We start from the raw sequence: 20,443 nt of genomic DNA, 5'->3' as shown, positions 1-20,443 counted from the left end.
TCTGGATATTATTCTATTCTTTTGCTACTGATAAAAGAGATATTAGTAACAAACCTCATATGTCGCTGGACCAGGAGTTATCTCTTTGGAATCTTTAAAACGCTTTGATGCTTTAACAAATAAGGGTATGGAGCAAGATTTCCTTAAAACGGGATCATATGTTGCAGGCCCTAAAAGAAAACAAATGTAGAAAATAATAAATTATGTTAAAGTTATTGATTTGGGTCACATTATTATTCTTAGATCTGTGCTCTTAATGTATAATTTTCGCATCAAATAATCTTGGACCCATTTTTTTTGAATGCTTAAAATCATTCAGGTTAAGGCTTTGAAATATAATAAGCACAAAAGTGACATTTGTCCATCTAATAATTAAATGTAATATAGAAGTATTTTTCAAAAAAAAAAAAAAAGTACCTCCCCCAAGATACATATACATCATGAGAAAAGACACCAAGTCTTTTATTTCCTAAAAAGGCTTTCATATATTCAACAAAGATGTAGTACTTGAAATGTATCTGTAAATATAAATAAGACTTAAGCAAAAAAGTAGTTTAGCAGCATTCTAGGTGCTAAACATGATAGAAGCCAAGGTACAAAGATGGAATTCATGGAATGATTGGATTTAATGAACATAGGGGTTGAATGGAATAGGGCCTAATCCTAAATAAGGATTTTGTATTAGAGGCAGTAGGTTTCAAATTGTCTTCTAAAGTGTCCCAGAATTCTGCAGAAGAGCCCAGGGAACAAAGTAAAGGAAAAGTCCTATACGTAGAAGGAGCCTGAATTATTTTCATTCAAAACAGCTTTCGATTTACTCTTCTTTGTTTGGGACGCATATAGACTTTTTTAAACCTAAATTTGTCTAATAACTTTTTTTAATTTTGACATAATTTTTAATCAACATAAAAATGTTTAGGGCTGGAAGTTTTATTTCACTTTAATGGACATTAAAGGTAGCCTACTAAATTAGAAAACTAAGAAAGGTCATTAATTAACATTTAATTAAAACATGCCCCTTTGGGGGCGCCTGGGTGGCTCAGTGGGTTAAGCCGCTGCCTTCGGCTCAGGTCATGATCTCAGCGTCCTGGGATCGAGCCCCGCATCAGGCTCTCTGCTCAGCGGGGAGCCTGCTTCCTCCTCTCTCTCTCTGCCTGCCTCTCTGCCTACTTGTGATCTCTGTCTGTCAAATAAATAAAATAAAATCTTAAAAAAAAACATGCCCCTTTGGAGAAACTGTTCTTGAAGGAATTAAGAACTATATAAAAACTTAAAATCAAATAGTAACGATGCAGAAGAAAAACACTGCAAGCTCAGTACTTCAGAGATAATGCTATAGATGCGCACCGTCTTGCTCTCGCCTGGGTTCGGCCCCAACCTTGAACAGTGGGGAAAGGAAATGGCCCTGCTGTGCTACAACCGGGGCTGCGGCCAGCGCTTCGATCCCGAGAACAACTCCGATGATGCCTGCACATATCACACAGGATAGTAATAATTTTTTTTGAAAGCTTTTGGAGGGGCATCTGGGTGGCTCAGTCAGTTAAGATCCAACTCCTGGTTTCAGCTCAGGTTATGATCTCATGGGTCCTGGGATGGAATCCAGCAAGGGCAGCTAGTCTGCTTGAGATTCTCTCCCTCTACCCCTCCCTGACTCTTCACACCTGTGAGCTCTCTCTCTCTCAAATAAATAAATCTTTAAAAATAAATAAAAAACAAAAAAAGCTTTTGGAAACTACTTCCACAGGTAGTGGGTAGCTCCTGAAGGTTTTAGACTAAAGGAGATTCATGAAGGAAGAGGTAGTTTATGAAATAAACTTTGGCAGTACATTATAGGATGGGATGACTTGATGATTTATTTTAGGGACACCATAAGGAGTTTACTAACATTGGTAAGGAAAAAGGAGAGCAACTCAGAATATTTTCTAAGAGATGCAGTAAATATTTAATATGTATAGTGACTGGAAGAAGATAAAAATGAATAATGGCCACTAAAAGGGCAATACTGTGACAAAAATAAGAAAATACATAAGAGATATCATTGAAGAGGAACATGATGTGTTTGGTTTTGAACCAGTTATATCTGAAAAGATGGCAGCATACCCAAATAGAAATGTTCAGAAGACAAGTGGAAATACATAAATGAAGCTCATGAGAAAGCTGTCCTAGAGAAAAGGAAAGGAGTTGTTCACATAGAAGTAATAGCTGAGGTTTCTTTAAGCAAAAGAGTGTAGACAGAGAAAACTGAATAACTGAGGACTGAAACTTGGAGGAGCTGCATATAGGAAGGGAGGGGAACAGTCAAAGAAGGAAATTATCTAGTGAGTAGAATACGGCTAGTAAAACAACATAGAGAGAAAATAGGGAGAGGTTTTTTTTTTTTTCTCTTTTCTCCATTCACCTGTTAACCAATATTTATCGAGTATCTGTCACTTGCCCAGGCTGTATTTCCAGAGAATGCTTAGAGGTCTTACTATATGTTTTTGCAAGAAGAGACTTCACAGACAAGTCACTCTGGAGCATGTGGGACAGTGATGATGAATGAAACTAAATTAGAGGGCATCAAAGAGACAGTGTGGGGAGAGGAAGGAATAACATGAGCACAGAATATTGACATTGGACATAAACAGTGAAATTAGTAGATATAAAGATGTTAGTAGTATACAAAAGTTATGCCTCCATCTCCCTATTATACATGCAATTAAAAACTACCACTTTGAAGAACAGATCCTTGCAGATGTTTTCAAAACTAAAATATATTAGAATTGATAAATTCACATGAAACATTTTTAAGACTTTAACTTCATTAACATTGGACACTTCAAAATTTACAATAAAAAATTTACATTTGGCTCTAGTTCAATCCTTCTAACATCAATTCAATTAAGAAGATAGATATCCAAAATTATAAAGCCTTTGTGAGAAGCTGCTATGAACTGAATTTCAGTTTGTGCTCCCCCCACCAAATTCATATATTAAAACCCTAATCACCAATGTGATAGTATTTCGAGATGAGGCCTTTAGACAGTAATTAGGGGTGGGGGCAGCTGGGTGGCTCAGTCCATTAAGACGGCTGCCTTTGTCTCACACCATGATTCCTGGGTCCTGGGACCAAGCTCTGCATTAGGCTCCCTGTTCAGTGGGGAGCCTGCTTCTCCCTCTGTCCCTCCCCTCTCTGCTCTCTCTCTGGTTCTCTCTCAAATAAATAAATAAAATCTTAAAAAAAAAAAAGGTATTTAGGTCACAAGAATAGAGCTCCTCATGATGGGATTACTGCCCTTACAAAAAGAGACAGGAGAGAATTTATTTCCATTCTCTGTCTCTGCTGTGTATACAGATGTCTATCGGTAAGCCGGGAGGAAGACCCTCACTAAATCAAATTTCACTTTGGGCATCTTGACTTTGGATTTCCCAGAATCCCAGACTGTGAGAAATAAACTTATACTATTTAAGCTATCCAGTCTACAGCATTTTTGTTATAGCAGTCAGAATGGACTAAGAAGCTCAGTGTTTTAAAAGGAATCTTGTAGCAGATGCCATCTTGCATGAATGACTTTGGAATAATGTAATTTCTATTCATAATGCAGAGAAACAATGTATATATACAACATAATATCTTTACAAATATATATACAAACTAAACTACACATGGGAAAATATATCAGTTACTTCAGTATGCAGAAAAGAACACAAACTTATCATCAGGAAATGGGTACATGATTCCACAGTCAACTAATTAAAATTGTAACTTTAACCATAAAGATGTATAAAGGTTAATGCAACAAGTAAGACTATTAACCAAACATATTGTATCAGTAAACTTCATTTTCAACCCTGAAATGAAATACAGGAAATATAGTCTCTTTCCTGTCCTTTCTATGATGCTACAGCAATTGATAAATATTTACCTTCATGATTATAACTCATTAAAAGAAAAGAAAATATTCAAGTGTACTTTTAGTAGATTTCTTTCTGTTGGAATTCCTTTGAGGAGCATTAAGTAAAGCAAAACTCTCAGTATGCATCTTGTTGCATTTTAGCTCTTAGTTTGCTTTAAGCTACAGAGCATTAAAAAAAAAAAGTCTATTGTACTTGATCTTAAAATTAAAATATATTTCCAATTACCTGGGTTACTGCTTTTATATAATACAGGTCAAAGATTTACATTGTTTCACCAGTTGTGATTCACAGATAGATTATACAGAAATTATCTTCTATTTATTTACTAAAATGCTACATTTTAATCACAGGTCATAGAAGAAGAAAACTTCTCATTCCAAACCAAACACCTATGGAAAATTCTGCCTGAATCATGACTATTATATAATGGGAATTCAAGAGCAGGTAATATTATAGTTACATATTTTCCAGCCTTATGCCAACCAACTCTCTATGAAATGTCAACTGATGCTCTAGGGCAAAAATGGAAGAAAACAGGAACAATTTTTAATTTAAAATAAAAATCATTTTGGTACATTAGAGGGGACTCAAAAATAATACCTCTATAAATAAAGTTACAAAACCTCAGATTAAAAAATGTCTATCTTCATAATGAGCCTAAATTTATAAATTATGTGAAATCATGTGAAAAAGAATGAAAACTACTGAAAAGTATCTCCTGTGTAAGCATATCTCTAGGAATTAAAAAGCATCTAGAAAATTGTTCACTAAAATGGACCACATGGCTTTAAAATGTCATTTAGAGAGTTGAGTTTTTATGGAACACATTTTGTCATGCTGATTTTATATATCCTTCAGCTCTAAAATGAAATAATAGCTAAGACAAAAGATTAGTACACAAGGAACTATTATCATCAATGTCAAAACTACATTTTGGTTTATTGCTCTTTTCCTGCTTCTATGATGTAAGGTAATGAAATGGCACTTCAGATTATGACCAAACAACTCTTGTCTATTAAATTGAGCTGATAGATGATGAGAAAAAACAGACAAGAGTCTCAATAATGCATAAACTTTTAACCAAAATTCCACATATGTTTTACCATCCTGTTAAACTTTCTGTTCAAAAACAAAATGGGGATTACATGTTTTAAGAACTAAGGTCTTAAATACTTGAGACTGACATCTTAAAATTCTATAGAGTATCTAAGAATTATTGTCCACACAGTCCCCAAGACGTGGTCTATTATAATGTACTCCAACCTAAGCAGACTGAGAACTGCATCAATTGGAGTCTGCCTAAATCATCCATCAGTTAAAACATGTGTTCCAAGCATTGGGTAAGGAATAGGGCCAGCATTATTGTGATGTGGAAATACAAAATCAAATAGATTTCGTTTGACTATAATATATATCTTCAGAGAGCAATGTCTGCTTATCCATGTACTTCTAAATACATTCTTACGAAATTCTTACCAAAATGTGCATCCATAAGCCCTTCATCAAATGAAGTCTTTGAACTGATCCTGCTCTGATAAGTACATTATACAAATTTAAATGACTTTCATTAGTCTTGTAAATTGAAGTATAATATACTTTGTGTATGAATTTCAGAACCAACTAGAAGGAAAGATGACCAGCTTTCACCTACTACTACTTTAAGTAGGTAGTATATAAATATCTAACACACGAGTGACTTTTATTTATGAATGAACCAAGTTATCAAAGTTATCAAATAATCAATGAAATATGAAGTTGTTTTCAAGGTAAATAAAGTATTGCACAACTGGCCTGGCAGAGTAGCAAATTTTCCTTTCATAACTGAATTTTGATGTTTTTTTAAAGATTTTATTTATTTATTTGAGAGAGAGACAGTGAGAGAGAGCATGAGTGAGAAGAAGGTCAGAGAGAGAAGCAGAATCCCCGTGGAGCTGGGAGCCCGATGCGGGACTCAATCCCGGGACTCCAGGATCATGACCTGAGCCGAAGGCAGTCGTCCAAACAACTGAGCCACCCAGGCGTCCCTGAATTTTGATTTTTATATACTGCTGTTCCTACTTAAACATTTGGAGCTAGAATGCCAAGAAAATTAGCTAAGCAAAATACTAGAGTAAGTCTCAGCATATATTCCAAGTCCTCTTACATCCCCATCATTATTTTAACATTTAATTAAAGGTGAATTAGTAAGGTATTCCCTCTAAGACTAGCACATCTCTTTGAATATTATATGTAAAAATCATGGTAATGCTGTATCTTTGTAAAGTACATCAGGTCATAGATTAAGTGATTAGAGTTCTTTAAATATAAACACCAAATTTACTTTGAACATCTGATTAATATTAAGAAAGCTAAACTCTTTTTTTTTTTCAGTAAAATTTTTAAAAATTTTTTTCAGTGTTTTAAAATTCATTGTTTATGGACCATACCAGTGCTCCATGCAATACATGCCCTCCTTAATACCCACCACCAGGTTCACCAAACAACCGACCCCCTACCCCTCCAAAACCCTCGGTTTTTTTCTCAGAGTCCACAGTCTCTCATGGTTTGTCTCCCCCTTCAATTTCCCCCAACTCACTTCTCCTCTCCATTTCCCAATGTCCTCCATGTTATTCCTTATGTGCCACAAGTAAGTGAAACCATATGATAATTGACTCTCTCTTCTTGACTTATTTCACTCAGCATAATATCTCTTCCAGTCCCATCCATGTTGATACAAAAGTTGGGTATTCATCCTTTCTGATGGAGGCATAATACTCCATTGTCTATATGGACCATATCTTCTTTATCCATTCATCTGTTGAAGGGCATCTTGGTTCTTTCCACAGTTTGGGGACTGTGGCCATAGCAGCTATGAACATTGGGGTACAGATGGTCCTTCTTTTCACTACATCTATATCTTTGGGATAAATACCTAGTAATGTAATTGCAGGGTCATAGGGTAGCTGTATTTTTAATTTCTTATTTATTTATTTATTTATTTGACAGATAGAGATCACAAGCAAACAGAGAGACAGGCGGGGGGGGGGGGGCGGGGAGAGCAGGCTCTCCGCTGAGCAGGGAGCCCGACGTGGGGCTCGATCCCAAGACCCTGGGATCATGACCCAAGCCAAAGGCAGAGGCTTTAACCCACTGAGCCACCCAGGCGCCCCTGTATTTTTAATTTCTTAAGGAATCTCCACACTGTTATCCAAAGTGGCTGCACCAATTTGCATTCCCACCAACACTATAAGAGGGTTCCCCTTTCTCCACATCTTCTCCAACACTTGTTTATTGTCTTATTGATTTGGGTCATTATAACTGGTATAAGATGGTATCTCAATGTGGTTTTGATTTGAATCTCCTTGATGGCTAATGATGAAGAACATTTTTTCATGTGTCTGTTAGCCATTTTTATGTCTTCTTTGGACAAGTGTCTGCTCATGACTTCTGCCCATTTCTTGACATGATTATCTGTTTTTTGTGTGTTGAGTTTGTGAATTGCTAAGGAAATGTTGAAAAAGAAAAAACTGGGGACATCACATTGCCTGATTTCGAGCTTTACTACAAAGCTGTGATCACCAAGACAGCATAGTACTGGCACAAAAACAGACACATAGACCAGTGGAACAGAGTAGAAAGCCCAGACAAGGACCCTCAATTCTGGTCAAATAATCTTCGACAAAGCAGGAAAAAATATACAGTGGAAAAAAGACAGTCTATTCAATAAATGGTTCTGGGAAAATTGGACAGCCATGTATAGAAAAATGAAACTCAACCATTTTCTTACACAATACACAAAGATAAACTCAAAATGGATTAAAGACCTCAACATGAGGCAGGAATCTATCAAAATCCCAGAGGAGAACATAGGCAGTAACCTCTTCAACATCAGCCACAGCAACTTCTTTCAAGACATGTCCCCAAAGGCAAAGGAAACAAAAGCGAAAATAAACTTTGGGGACTTCATCAAGATTAAAAGTTTCTGCACAGCAAAGGAAATAGTCAACAAAACAAAGAGGCAACCCACGGAATGGAAGAAGATACTCACAAATGACACCACAGACAAAGGGCTGATATCCAAGATCTATAAAGAACTCCTCAAACTAAAAAAAAAAAAAGAACTCCTCAAACTCAACACATGCAAGCTAAATTCTTTAAGAAAGATATAGAAAATAAATGGTTTTTTTTAATGTTGAAATGGCTAATTTTACCACTTTAAAATGGAACTATTTGCCTTTTTTTTTTTTTAATTTACTAAAAATTGTTGGGCTCCTAAGTGTGTTTGGATTGGAATTTTTCTCCAACTAGCTCTGCTATAATAAAGCTAGACTCACAGAGTTTAGAGTTTTCTGGAAGAAGAGCCTACATGATCAATATAGTGATGAGCCAATTAAACAAAGGTTAAGGTGTTTATTTGAAACTTAAATGAATAAATTTCTGTATCTTAAAACAAACATTTTATAAATTAAGAAAAGATAAAATGGTTTTCATGCTTTGGTGTGCAAATGCTTTATCTACATTCATCAGAGATTAAGCGAAAATGAGGTTAACCATTGAACATCTTAGAAAGCTTCTTGCTCCTCTTCAGTAAACTTAAATCTACTTCTAGATTTAAATCTAGATAAGAATTTTTTCCTTCACCTTATAGGTTCTCTGCTCACTCTGCTCCTGTGATCTTGTAATATAAATATTCTCTAACTCTGTTGCCATAACTTTATGGAATAATAGCAGACTACTAGAAGAATTCAGCAGAATTCTTTCCTTGCAAGCCTTCCAGTCAACTACTACTAGTTAATTTTAACCAAGACAAATATAACTGTTTATATTAACAATGTTTATTTCCAAATAGTAAATGGTTTCCTCATCCAGCTTTAATACCCAGGATAAGCAAGGCCTATTCACAGCCCTTCCATAGCTGCGGACATGTTTCTCTTCTGGCCTCTGGCTGAACTTGTTTTATGGCTTGAAACATCAAGACTAAAAAAACAAAGAAGATCATATTCAGCACCATATAATTTAAATTAATCTTTCCCAAAGTGTAGTGCATGGACTATAGCCATCAGAATCACCCAGATTAGTGTCAGATTGTAGATTCCTTGGATTCATGCCAAAATAATAAATAATATTATCTGAAAGTGGAACCAAGAAAACACAATTTTAACAAATCCCATTGCTTTAGACCCCTAAACTACAATTTAAGATGTAGCAATTAGTGAATGTATCTAAACATCAATTTTTTTCCTCACATGATCTCAAGAATTAGTTATCCAAAGGAGAAAACCTGAAATTATGGATGAGACTATCATTTCTCCAAAATATATCTGAATCTCTTATGTCTCAGAAACTGCTTATGGTAGAGCTTCCATCAATGCCTACTTGAGCTGAACTGAGCCAAACTAAAGAAAGAAGCATCTGTTTTTGAGTCAACTAGAATCTACTCCTGTGACCTTAAATATTTTAATTCTTTTCTTTTCATTTTACTTTCTTCCCAGTAATTGTCTATGCAAAAATGGATACCTTTAAGGTCTTATTTCTATTTACAATGTGAAAATCATATTTAGATGCTATATCACATAAATGTCTGTGAATACATTTAGAATAATTGTTGCCTATGCAATTAGTAGAAGACTGGCAGTGTTAAGATAGGAAAGAGACTTACTTTTGAATGTATATCTTTTAACACATTATGAATTCTGTTATGGCCGTGTCACACTATTTCAATTTTAGGCCAAATGTGCAAAACTTATTTCATGATCATGGAAGATGAAATTTTGTGAAGTATAAGTATATTCACATCTCTATTTTATTTTAGTCTATCATTTTCCAGAATAAATAGTTTTTTAAAGATTTTATTTACATATTTATTTGAGAGAGAATGAAAGTGAGAGAGAGAGAGAGAGATTGAAAGAATGAGTAGGGGGAGAGGCAGAGGGAGACGCAGACTTCCTGCAGAGCAGGGAGCCAAACATGGGAATTGTTCCAAGGACCCTGGGATCATGACCAAAGCCAAAACCAAGAGCTGGATGCTTAATCTACTGAGCCACCCAGGCACCCCCAGAAAAAAACTTGAACCAAATTTAAATTCAAGATTTCTGTATACTAGCCATGTGACTTCCATAAATTCTCTAAAACTTAAGTTTTTGTTTCCTCCTATGTAAAATGGCCCAGAAAGCTTCCTCAAAGCCACACAATGAGTAAGGACACATCATTCAACCGCTTTAAACCCTTGGAACCTCTCTCAAAAAAGGAAAATAAAACCATTTAAATTTTACGAGAAACTGAGCTAATAGATAAGCTGTGACTGACTCTTTGATTTTAACAACTCTTTCTACTTCATACTGTCTTCTTAATCTTTAGTTCTCTCAAGCATTTTCCAAAAATGTCAAATTTGCCAAACAAATATTATCTTAGTTAAATGAGAATGTTATGCTTTCACCTGAATATGACTTCTCTCTAAAAGGTGAATAAAGTCTAGAAGAAGGGATAAATTGAGGTCCATATGATAAATTTAGGGATTTTGTTCCTTGATTATTAACTCATTAGCATATCATAAGGATATAATTTTGATTTTACACCTATACTTTTAAATTTGTAAGTACATACACATTTAAGGAAAACAAAAATACAGTAATTCTAAAAATCAAATTGTCTTCAAATCTCCATACTGTCACATCACTAGCTGTCAAGGATGCCACATCCTGCTACTTTTTAAACCTTTTATAAATAAATTTTTTTTAAAAAAATCAAGAGTTAAATGCTGTTTTCCTAGAAACCAAACAACCCTAAGTCCCATCTTTTGGTGAAGGCTGCCTCTCTGTGGCAGAATACAATGTGTCATATTCTCTGAAGCACTTGTTCTCTTATTTTTTTTAAACTGGTAGAAAAGACCTGTATAATATTTTTAAAGATATAGATTTAAATACAGTATCTTTACTATTTCTTTCAGAATATTATTGGCTTCAGGTTTGGAAAGGTCATGGATCCTGAGGAACTGCCTCACTTACCTAGGCAAGCTATATAATAAGGGATGAAAATAGGATTTAGGCAAGTAACAGAAATCAAGTAAAAGAAAATTGCTCAAGTAGAATGGTCATGTTTACTGTCTTTTTTGAAAGCTTAAGTCATTATTCACTTTACACTAAGTGACCTCTGCTGGTCAGAAAGACACAATTATTAATAGATATTGAACCTACCAGAAAGCAGTTGTTATCTTAATTTCCTGAAGGAATTACTTAAAAATACCAAGTGTACCATAAGATGATGCCTCTTACTCACTTAAAGAACCATGATACAGAAACATATCCTATTTCAAACACTGAAAGTCAAGAAGCTAAATATCAAGTGGATATCTTTTAAAAGCACTGATTTAATTGTTCTTTCTTTACTAATGTCTACATGAGTTGTAATGAAAGTAGGCTTAAAAGGCCTTCTTATTATATTTAGGAATGACATTCATTCTATAATAATTTTTTTTGAGGACTTGGTACTTTTAACCAAATGATAACTGAAAAATTAGCATCTGTACATTTTTTGATTGAAAGGAGCAAAATACCTCTCAATCACAAGCATGCAACTTGTTATATTTCAAAAACAAAGGATTTATTTAATTAAGCAATACTGTCACAGAAGTGGCATTTACCTTATCTAGAATGGAACATACTCCCTCATCAGAAACAGTAAAAATTAATTAGAAGAAGATACCCAGAGGGCCACAGTAAACATTTCAATAACCAATATCAAGCTGCTTTGTTGTTTTCATTTGAGCCATAGGTATACCAAAAAGCATCACTGAGAAAACTGCAGATTCTTTTTTTTATTGTTTTTACTAGAGGTCTAAACCTTTGAAATGAAGTATACCAATAAAAGTACCAAAGAAAGTTGCCTGCAAAAATTTTTGGTCAAGAAAATTATTATAATTCCTCATTGCTAATTATTGCAATATCCTCTTCCCCTCATCTTCTTCTTTTTTTTTTTTTTTTTATCTGTTTAACAACGTCCAGAGGGAGAAAAAGAAACATATTTGGTCTCTGCTTCTGCAAATACTGAAATCTATTTATATGCAAATAAGCTATCCATTATTAGTATGAGAAGAGACTTGTGCATAAAGGGAGAAATAAATTATCACTAGAAACCATTAATGAAATCTATTTCAAAACATAACATTTTATAAGAGCCCTCATTCATGTAATATTTGTTTAAGCCTTGAGGGGAAATATTGAGTTCTACACTTAGATGAAACCTGATACTACATTATTTCCCATGCCAATTTGTTTTGTAAAATGCATTTATTCTTTCCTTAGAAATGACTTGATAATTGTAACTCCAATGAGTCTTTTTAAGAGAACTTTATCATTGAATTCAGAGTCCTATGTTTTTGTCATATAATTATCAGAATTTTTAGCGAAGTTTATTTTTGCTCTGTTACAATAATTGTTATTCCCTGAGGTTTAAAAACATTAACATTCATTTTTATAATCTTATGGTAGTAACATAAAAATAAATGAGTTTTAAGAAGAAGGAATATGAGTCTTTCTGGAATAAGTTGAATTTCTATAGAGAAGAATAAAATAAGCAATAATCAATGCAGACCACAAAATAGTTTCATATGCTTTGACCATTTTCTCTTTGGATTTCTTGTTTTGTTTATTTATTTTTTTTTAAGATTTTATTTATTTATTTGACAGAAAGAGATCACAAGTAAGCAGAGAGGAAGGCAGAGAGAGAGGAGGAAGCGGACTCCCCGCTGAGCAGAGAGCCTGATGCGAGACTCGATCCTAGGACCCTGAGATCATGACCTGAGCCGAAGGCAGCGGCTTAACCCACTGAGCCACCCAGGCGCCCTGTTTTGTTTATTTTTTATATAAACTTTATCAATTTCTTCAAAAACTCCCAATTGGAATGTTAAGTGGTATTACATTGATCTATTAAAATAGGGAAAACTCGTAATCTTCTTACATAAAACCATCCCATTCAAGAGCCTAAAATTAGTTCCTCGTTTATTCAGACCATTATCTCTGTCCATTATTAGAATTCAAAAATTCTCTTTATGGAAAACTTGTCTTCTTACTTAATTCCTAGGAACTCTACTCCTTTTGGGAATTAAACTTATTTTTATTATTTTTTTATATATGATCACTACTGCTAGTATAGAGAAACGTTAGAGATTTTGTATATCATTATTATATCTAAGAAGTATGCTAAAATTTCTTAATAGTTTTAGTAGATCCTGTATTTTCCAAAAGTTATTTTGCTATATGATGCTATAATCTAAAATTAAAGATAATTTTATCTTTTAATCTTTGTATTTCTTTTATCTTCTTAGTTATTCTGTCCTTAGGTATTGGTATAAACCATCTACTTTGTTAGGAAAGCACAGTAGTAGTGGGTATCCTTGTCTTCCTTCCTTTAAAAATAACATTTACTGTGGGTTTTAAGTGTATAAGCTTTATCAAGTTATAGAACTTACTTGTTTTGATAGTTTTCTGAGTTTTTGTTTTTTAAGCACAAATAAGTAAATTTAACTAAGGTATTATTTCTATAGCTCTTTGTTAAAGTACTTTATTAGTTTTTTTTAAAGATTTTATTTACTTATTTATTTGAGAGAGAGAGAGAACACAAGAGATGAGTGAACTGAGTGTGGTTCAGAAACCCGAAAAACTTCTGGAGCGTTGCAAGTACTGGCCTGCCTGTAAAAATGGAGATGAGTGTGCTTACCATCATCCTGTTTCACCGTGCAAAGCCTTCCCCAATTGTAAATTTGCTGAAAAATGTTTATTTGTTCATCCAAATTGTAAATATGATGCAAAATGTACTAAGCCAGATTGTCCCTTCACTCACATGAGTAGAAGAATTCCAGTACTGCCTCCAAAACCAGTTGCAACACCAGCATCACCTTCTAGTAGTCAACTGTGCCATTATTTGTAAGAAAATGGAATGTCCCTTCTATCATCCAAAACACTGCAGGTTTAACACTCAGTGTACAAGACCCAACTTCACGTTTTATCATCCCACCATTACTGTGCTACCACGACATGCCTTGAAATGGATTCGACCTCAAACCAGTAAATGACTGTCCTACTTGGCAGAAGACTGGAATTTCCATCTACTGGTGAAAATATTCTGCAAAACTTGTCAAACCTTTGAAACTTGGAATATATTGCTTTCATAATATGAAGTTTATTGCCTATCTGAAGTGTCTAATTTTTCAAGTTTGTAAGTTTATTAAGTGGTTTTAACATTGGGTGTTATTTGACTGTGGAAAGACCATTCAAGGAAAAGCTACATTCTATTAAAACATTGGAGGCGTGTTTGCACCCTGAAAAAAAAAGGGGGGGAGAAGAGGGAGAAGAAGACTCCCCATTGAGCAGGGAGCCCAATGTGGGTCTTGATCCCCAACCCAGAATCATGACCTGAGGCAAAGGCAGACGCTTAACTTACTGAGCTACCCAGGCACCCCATAAAGTATTTTTTTAAATGGCACAGTACAGAAAAATGGAAACTGCCTAGAATGTACTGCTACCAAAACTCTTCTTATCTCTGGCCTTTCTGATTTACCCTTGCTATTAGATAACTAAGCAGTTTAAGATGCAGTGTTCAGCCCATCACCCTCTACCATGCCTCATGCTTGCATTTAATAGAAAAGAGCACATGGAAGGTCCTCTTAAGAAAGTAAGCTCTTCTATTTATTCAACCTTAAAGTAAAGCCCACTATTCAACATATCGTTGCCTTCAACAAGCAAGACGAAAATTTCAATTCAGAAATGTTGTTAAAAGAGAGAAGAGTACTACTTATGTTGGTGCATCCAAAGACTACTCAAAATAGTCTTTTTATTTTTTTTTAAATGTATGGACAGCAAAGTTCACCTGGCATATGATAGGAGCTAGCAGCATGAAAGAAAAAGACCAAAATAAATTTTAAAACTGACCCTAGAGAAGAAAGAGATTCTTTAGGGAAAAAATATAACTTTAAAAACTAAATAAGTATAGTTGTGCTTCTCAGCTGTTGGCACCTCGGGCAGTAGCCAAAACAAATGGGGAATGTGTTAAACCATTTGGAGAGCAAAAAAATCTTGTATGATGTGTTTAAGAAAGGACTTATGTAGATTTGTGTACATAATGCCATTGCTTAAAAAAATGAAAATTATAACTGCAATCTTGAAATAATTCAAAATTGCTTTAAAACAAATGAAAAAAAACTAAATAAGTAGTATAAAATACATTTATAATAATTATGGCATCTATAAAAACAAAAATCAATCAGAGAAACAAATGTATTCTAAGAGCACATAACTGTTAGTATAGAAAACTTATTGAGATGAGAAAAATAGCCAAAGGGGGAAAAAAACAACTTAGCCAAATATAGAGCAAAAGAGAAAGAGAGAATATGATAGAAAAGTAAAGAAACATTAAAAAAAAAATCTGGTAGGTCTAAATCCAGAGTTTCCAGAAAGAGAAAATAGAAAATATCGGAGATTAAAAAAAAAAAAAAATCCTAAATGTTTCAACAGAAAGGAAGACAGAAGGCAAGTCCTCCTACAAAAGAAAAAAAAAAAAAATCAAAATTCTAGCTTACTTTATTTGCCTCAGCAAAACCAGATATTAGGAGACAATGAAGCAAAATAGGACAATGTATGAGAAAATTAAAGGTGTTTTGAAATATAGAGTCCTGCATGAATGTCCAGGACTAATATGCACCAGTTTTATAAGAAAACAAATGCATGCATAAAGGAGATCAACAGAGCTAAAACAAAGAGGGCCACAGGTTTAAAAAAAATTAAAAAGTGCGACTGCCACTTTGGATAAAATAATAACTAACACAAGAAAAAGGATAGATAATTTATATGATTCCACTTGTATGAGGTTTTAAATGGCACAGTACCTACAGTAATCAAGATTCATAGAGAAAGAAAGTAAAATGATGGTTGCCTGGAGCTGGAAGGGAAGCCGTTGTTTAATGCAGGGAGTTTTAAGTGTTGCAAGACGGAAAGAGTTGTGTGGATGGATGGTGGTGACGGCTGCACAACAGTATAAATGCACTTAATACCACTGAACTGTACACTTAAAAATGGTTACAACTGTAAATTTATGTTATGTGTATTTCACCACAATTTTTAAAAAAATAATTTCAGACAACTATATAAGGAAGCTACAGTATCAATAAAGCTAATCAAAATGTGGAAAAATTTAAACAACTAATCGAATGTAAAAGAGAGACTCCATGTGACTTTCATGAGAAGAATATGCTAGTTTGAGAAGCCTAAAGGTCATGGCATTGGAACCACAGAAAGAAAATTAATCCTTGCATTTCACTTGTTTCATCATTGAGTAATTTATAAAGTAGAGAGTGAGGGGCAGAACACTGCAAAGATAAATGAACAGGGAACAGACAAGAAGAGTTTGGGAAGCAGGGTATTCTAAGGTGTTTTCACTTTTGTGTACTGTAGTGTTTAAAAAGTACTTTAATAGAGAGCTGAAGAATTAATATCTTAATTAAATTTTTCTATTTGTGCTTAGAAAACAAAACTTAGAAGACTATCAGTACAAGTAAATTCTTTAACTTGATAGAGGTTATAAACCTAAAAGTTTGTCTCTGGTAAAGGGAAAGAATGAGTCAAAAGTCCATTTGCTTTTCTCTGAGTTTTTCTATATAACTTTGCTACCATGTGCATGTATTATACATATCAAGTGTGTATACACATACACATAGTTTCTCCAGCTTTTGTTTCTAGAACTATGATTTTCAGAGTAGAAACAAAATTCTGAAAAGAAGGAAAATACATTTCAGACTAAAATATCTGAGCCTTTATATTTAAAATTCACCAAGTCATCAGAAGGAAAAGATACATATGAAAAATACATAATTACCTATATCTTGGTTTCTATAGTAAAAAAAAAAAAAACACTGAAAGGTCAAATTTTATAAATAAAGACATTAGGCGGATATTATGTATATGTGTTCATATCTTCACATAATAATGATGTATCTATCTCATGGTTCTATATTAGCTTTCTTTTTACCCTTTTAAAATATTTGTGTTCCTTATTAAGTCATTTAGAAATCTAAATAAAATGTCTCCTATATGTGCGATTGTCTGTAACTAATTTTCAAGCATGGGTTTTATTATGTTTCAATGAAAAACTGATATGTTTACTAAATGAACAGGCTAAAGTCAGGCAAAGATGACAATACTTATTGTATCTTTCATAGACTTGCAAAGAACTGAAACTCTTTTCTAAGTATCAGGAAAATATTCTCCAGGATTTTTCTACAGAATTAAAGTTTTCACAGAATTTACTTGTTATCACACATATAAAGTATTCCTTGGCCAAATAAGTTTGAAGTAAGTTGGACTGAACAAAGTTAAAACACTTTTTTTATTGCAGGTCATGACAGAGCTTGTAATATTCTAATTCATGCATAACAAAAGATCAACACATTGTGTGTATTTTCCACCATATATGTTTGCTCAGGCCCTCCATTTTCTTTTCACAATTTTCTTATAGAGCTAATGTTTGCAAAACATACTTAGAAAAATTTTAATTTCTAGGATGCCACCTTGGTTACCCAATTTCTAGCATCATTTTCAATGTACTAATTCTGAAATTATAATTTAAATCTTAGCTATAGTGTTGGTTAAAAGCACAAATGAAAAGAGAGAAAAAATTATAGTAAAAACATTTTTCTATTTTCATTAAAAATTCAAAGTAAATTATAGTTAAATATCTCACATTTAAAAGCCATTTAGATCATCTTTAGTTTTAGATATTATGGAACTGTGTTCCTCAGTTTGCATAATCAGTCATCTTCAACAATGCATAGTATTATCTAGCCAGACAATAACTTCGTCAATTTCAGAATGAAGTATCTTCAGATAACCACAGAGTATGAACCAAAGAATTCTATCAATCGTGAGTGGTATTCTCTGTAATTGGGAACAGCTGTAAGAAACTTATTCATTTATATTCTCTTCAATCTCTCTAATAAGAAAAAAATCTAAGAAAGATAGTAGCTGCAGTCTATTTGAAATTTGTACACTGGAATTATTATATGGAATAGCAAAGTCAAATATCAATACTGAGAAAAATGAGCTACTTTGAGGTCAAGAAATTAATTTATTTATAATTATTATATAAATATATAAATATAATATAAATACATTATTTATATAAATAAAAATCAATATAAATGTAATAAATATAAATAAATATTGGTTTAAAAATGGCCTTCCAGTCCATCAATAATATTTTTAACTTTAATTAGTATTTTTTAAATATCATAGGAAGAAAAAAAACAACTCACTGAAATAGGAGGTCAAAATTATTTGCTTTTAGGTTCAAGAAATCTATGTGTAGAAGTAATCTTCCAAATTGTTATTATCTTCACAATTTATTTATGCTATTATCTTGACAATTTCCTCTCATATATGGCCAGAATAATTTATTCATGATCCTCTCAGAGCAAAATCCAGGATCTAATATTGGTGAAAGGCTTACCTGGCTCAGGAAACGGAATCACTTTAAAAGCTGAGAGCATACCTGTTGAAGCAGCCACCCAAAACTGAGGTGGGGTGGGGGGGACGCTGCATGAGAGAAAAGCTCAGTTGGAGTTAAAGAATCTATTTGACCAAATTAAGCAAATCTCTCAGCAGACCCTATGGAAAGCAATTAGTTGGGCTACAGAAAAATACCCAAAATATAACCAAGCAAAGAAAAAATACCTTATCCCCATAAATATCTTCTGGAGAACTTATTAAAGAAACCTGTTGAGGGTGTGAGTGTGTGTGTGTGTCTGTGTGAGGGAAAAAGAAAAAAAAGAAGACAGAATACAGAATTCTTAGGCCCAACTGAGGAAAGAGAAAATAGTGCATAACTTTAGATCTTAAAATCCTCATCTCATTTCTGAGGACCTGTGCCTTTAACTAATTTCTGGAAAGAAAGCACCTGTTATCAAGAGTCAGAGGAAGATCTGATGGATGCTGGTAGACGATGGGGAAGAATATATGACTTGGATTACTTTTCAAAGTTGGAAAATAGAATATAACTTGTGTCACTATAGTTCCTTTTATTTTGATGAAGCTACCAGGATGGGTGATTCAGCTGGAACTTTAGTATTAGATTAATTTTGGCAACAATTACTGAAATAGAAATGTGTCAGAAACTGATATTAGATATGTTCCGTGTGATAATAATGTAACTTTACAAACTATGACTTTGGGCGGGGTGGGGAGAAGGGGAATCCTTTTCTGGCCTATATAACCAGGAGCTTGAAACACTGAACAAGGTGTGTGGATGAACTGGAACTAGCTCAGAGATGGAAGACTCAAAACCAGACTGCATCCAACATCATAAACCCTCGTAAGAAGTAGAGCAGAGAAGAAATTTAGGTAAATAGGAAAATATACTAAAGAATGCAAAAAAATACTAAAAATAATAAAAAAAACAGACAAGTCTGATAAGATTTATCACAAATGTCCAGAAACATATCCTTCATACAGTCAATCTGTTTTAAAGTAGCTTTTTGTTTCAGGCATGAAACTGAAAAAGAAATAGTAAGAAAAGCTACCCATTTTTTTTTTTTTTTGTAAAAGTAGAGGATTGCTTTGTTTCTTTTTCTTTTTAAGGTATCCATTACAGAGAATCAAGAGCTAAAAACTACATTTCGGTTGCATTATGAATAATAACGTTATTTTAGATTGATGTTGCCCAAATGTTATTTATTATCCTCTACTTAGAATTGTGCAATTACACAAAGTGGTTATTTTTGAGATCAGATGAAATACATCAAATTCCAAGCTTTAGAGAAATTTTACATCTTAACCATTGTCTTCTTTACACTGACTTCATCTTATTTACACAACCAAGGAAATCTACATTTTAAATTATTATTTTGGGAGACTATGATAAACTAAAGATACGATCATTTGTTTCCAAACTACTCAGAGCTTGAATCACCTATTAAAAGTTGATCTTTCATTTTATATTGCGGAACACAAATCTGTAGAAACCAAAGTTAAGGAAGATTCTCATTATCTTAAATCTTCTGTTCAATAAAGTCCTAATTCATTTAGCATTTTGGTATTACATGAGATACAAAGAGGAAAAATAAAAAGTCCTCCCTCAAGGAAATACCAGTAGAGTGGAAAAGGGAAATGGGACAAATGCACATATGCCTATACCATAAGATAGAATAAGATTAGTACTATTGGTTCTACGGGGCTCTAAAAGAGAGAAATTTCATCTGGTTGGCAGAATCAGAAAAGATTTTGTAAAAGAGGACATTTGAGATAGGCCTAGAAAATGAGTAGAATTTTGTTGAACAGGTACAAACTATTTCCAGGTGAAGAAAACAATATACGCAACTTCTTTATATAGCAGATCATGAGACACAGTTTGGAAACTGAATAGTGTAATTCCAATAGATGATACATAGAAGAACACAAGGAGGGGGAGTGGGGAATGGAGAAGATTAGAATGGAAAGTTTGCAGCCATAATATGTCAGTTGAAGTCTTTGCACTTATATAACAGTCATCAGTTAGCCATGAAATATTGGTGAGCTTGATTATGATA

General features: G+C 33.5%; 1 protein-coding gene across 2 annotated transcripts in view; it reads right to left on the bottom strand.

Moving 5' to 3' along the window:
* The window catches only part of STPG2 (sperm tail PG-rich repeat containing 2), a 591,266-nt gene that overhangs the window by 240,946 nt on the left and 329,877 nt on the right, over positions 1 to 20,443 (bottom strand). For both annotated transcript variants that reach the window (XM_082729100.1, XM_082729101.1), the window contains exon 13: positions 55 to 170. In XM_082729100.1, coding sequence (XP_082585226.1) covers positions 55 to 170 — 116 coding nt within the window. The remainder of the gene's footprint in view (positions 1 to 54; positions 171 to 20,443) is intronic.

Source organism: Mustela nivalis (assembly GCF_964662115.1).
Source record: "Mustela nivalis genome assembly, chromosome: 4".
Taxonomy (NCBI): domain Eukaryota; kingdom Metazoa; phylum Chordata; class Mammalia; order Carnivora; family Mustelidae; genus Mustela; species Mustela nivalis.
Note: the sequence above shows the minus strand (reverse complement) of the source record. Positions and strands in the feature narration are given on the sequence as shown.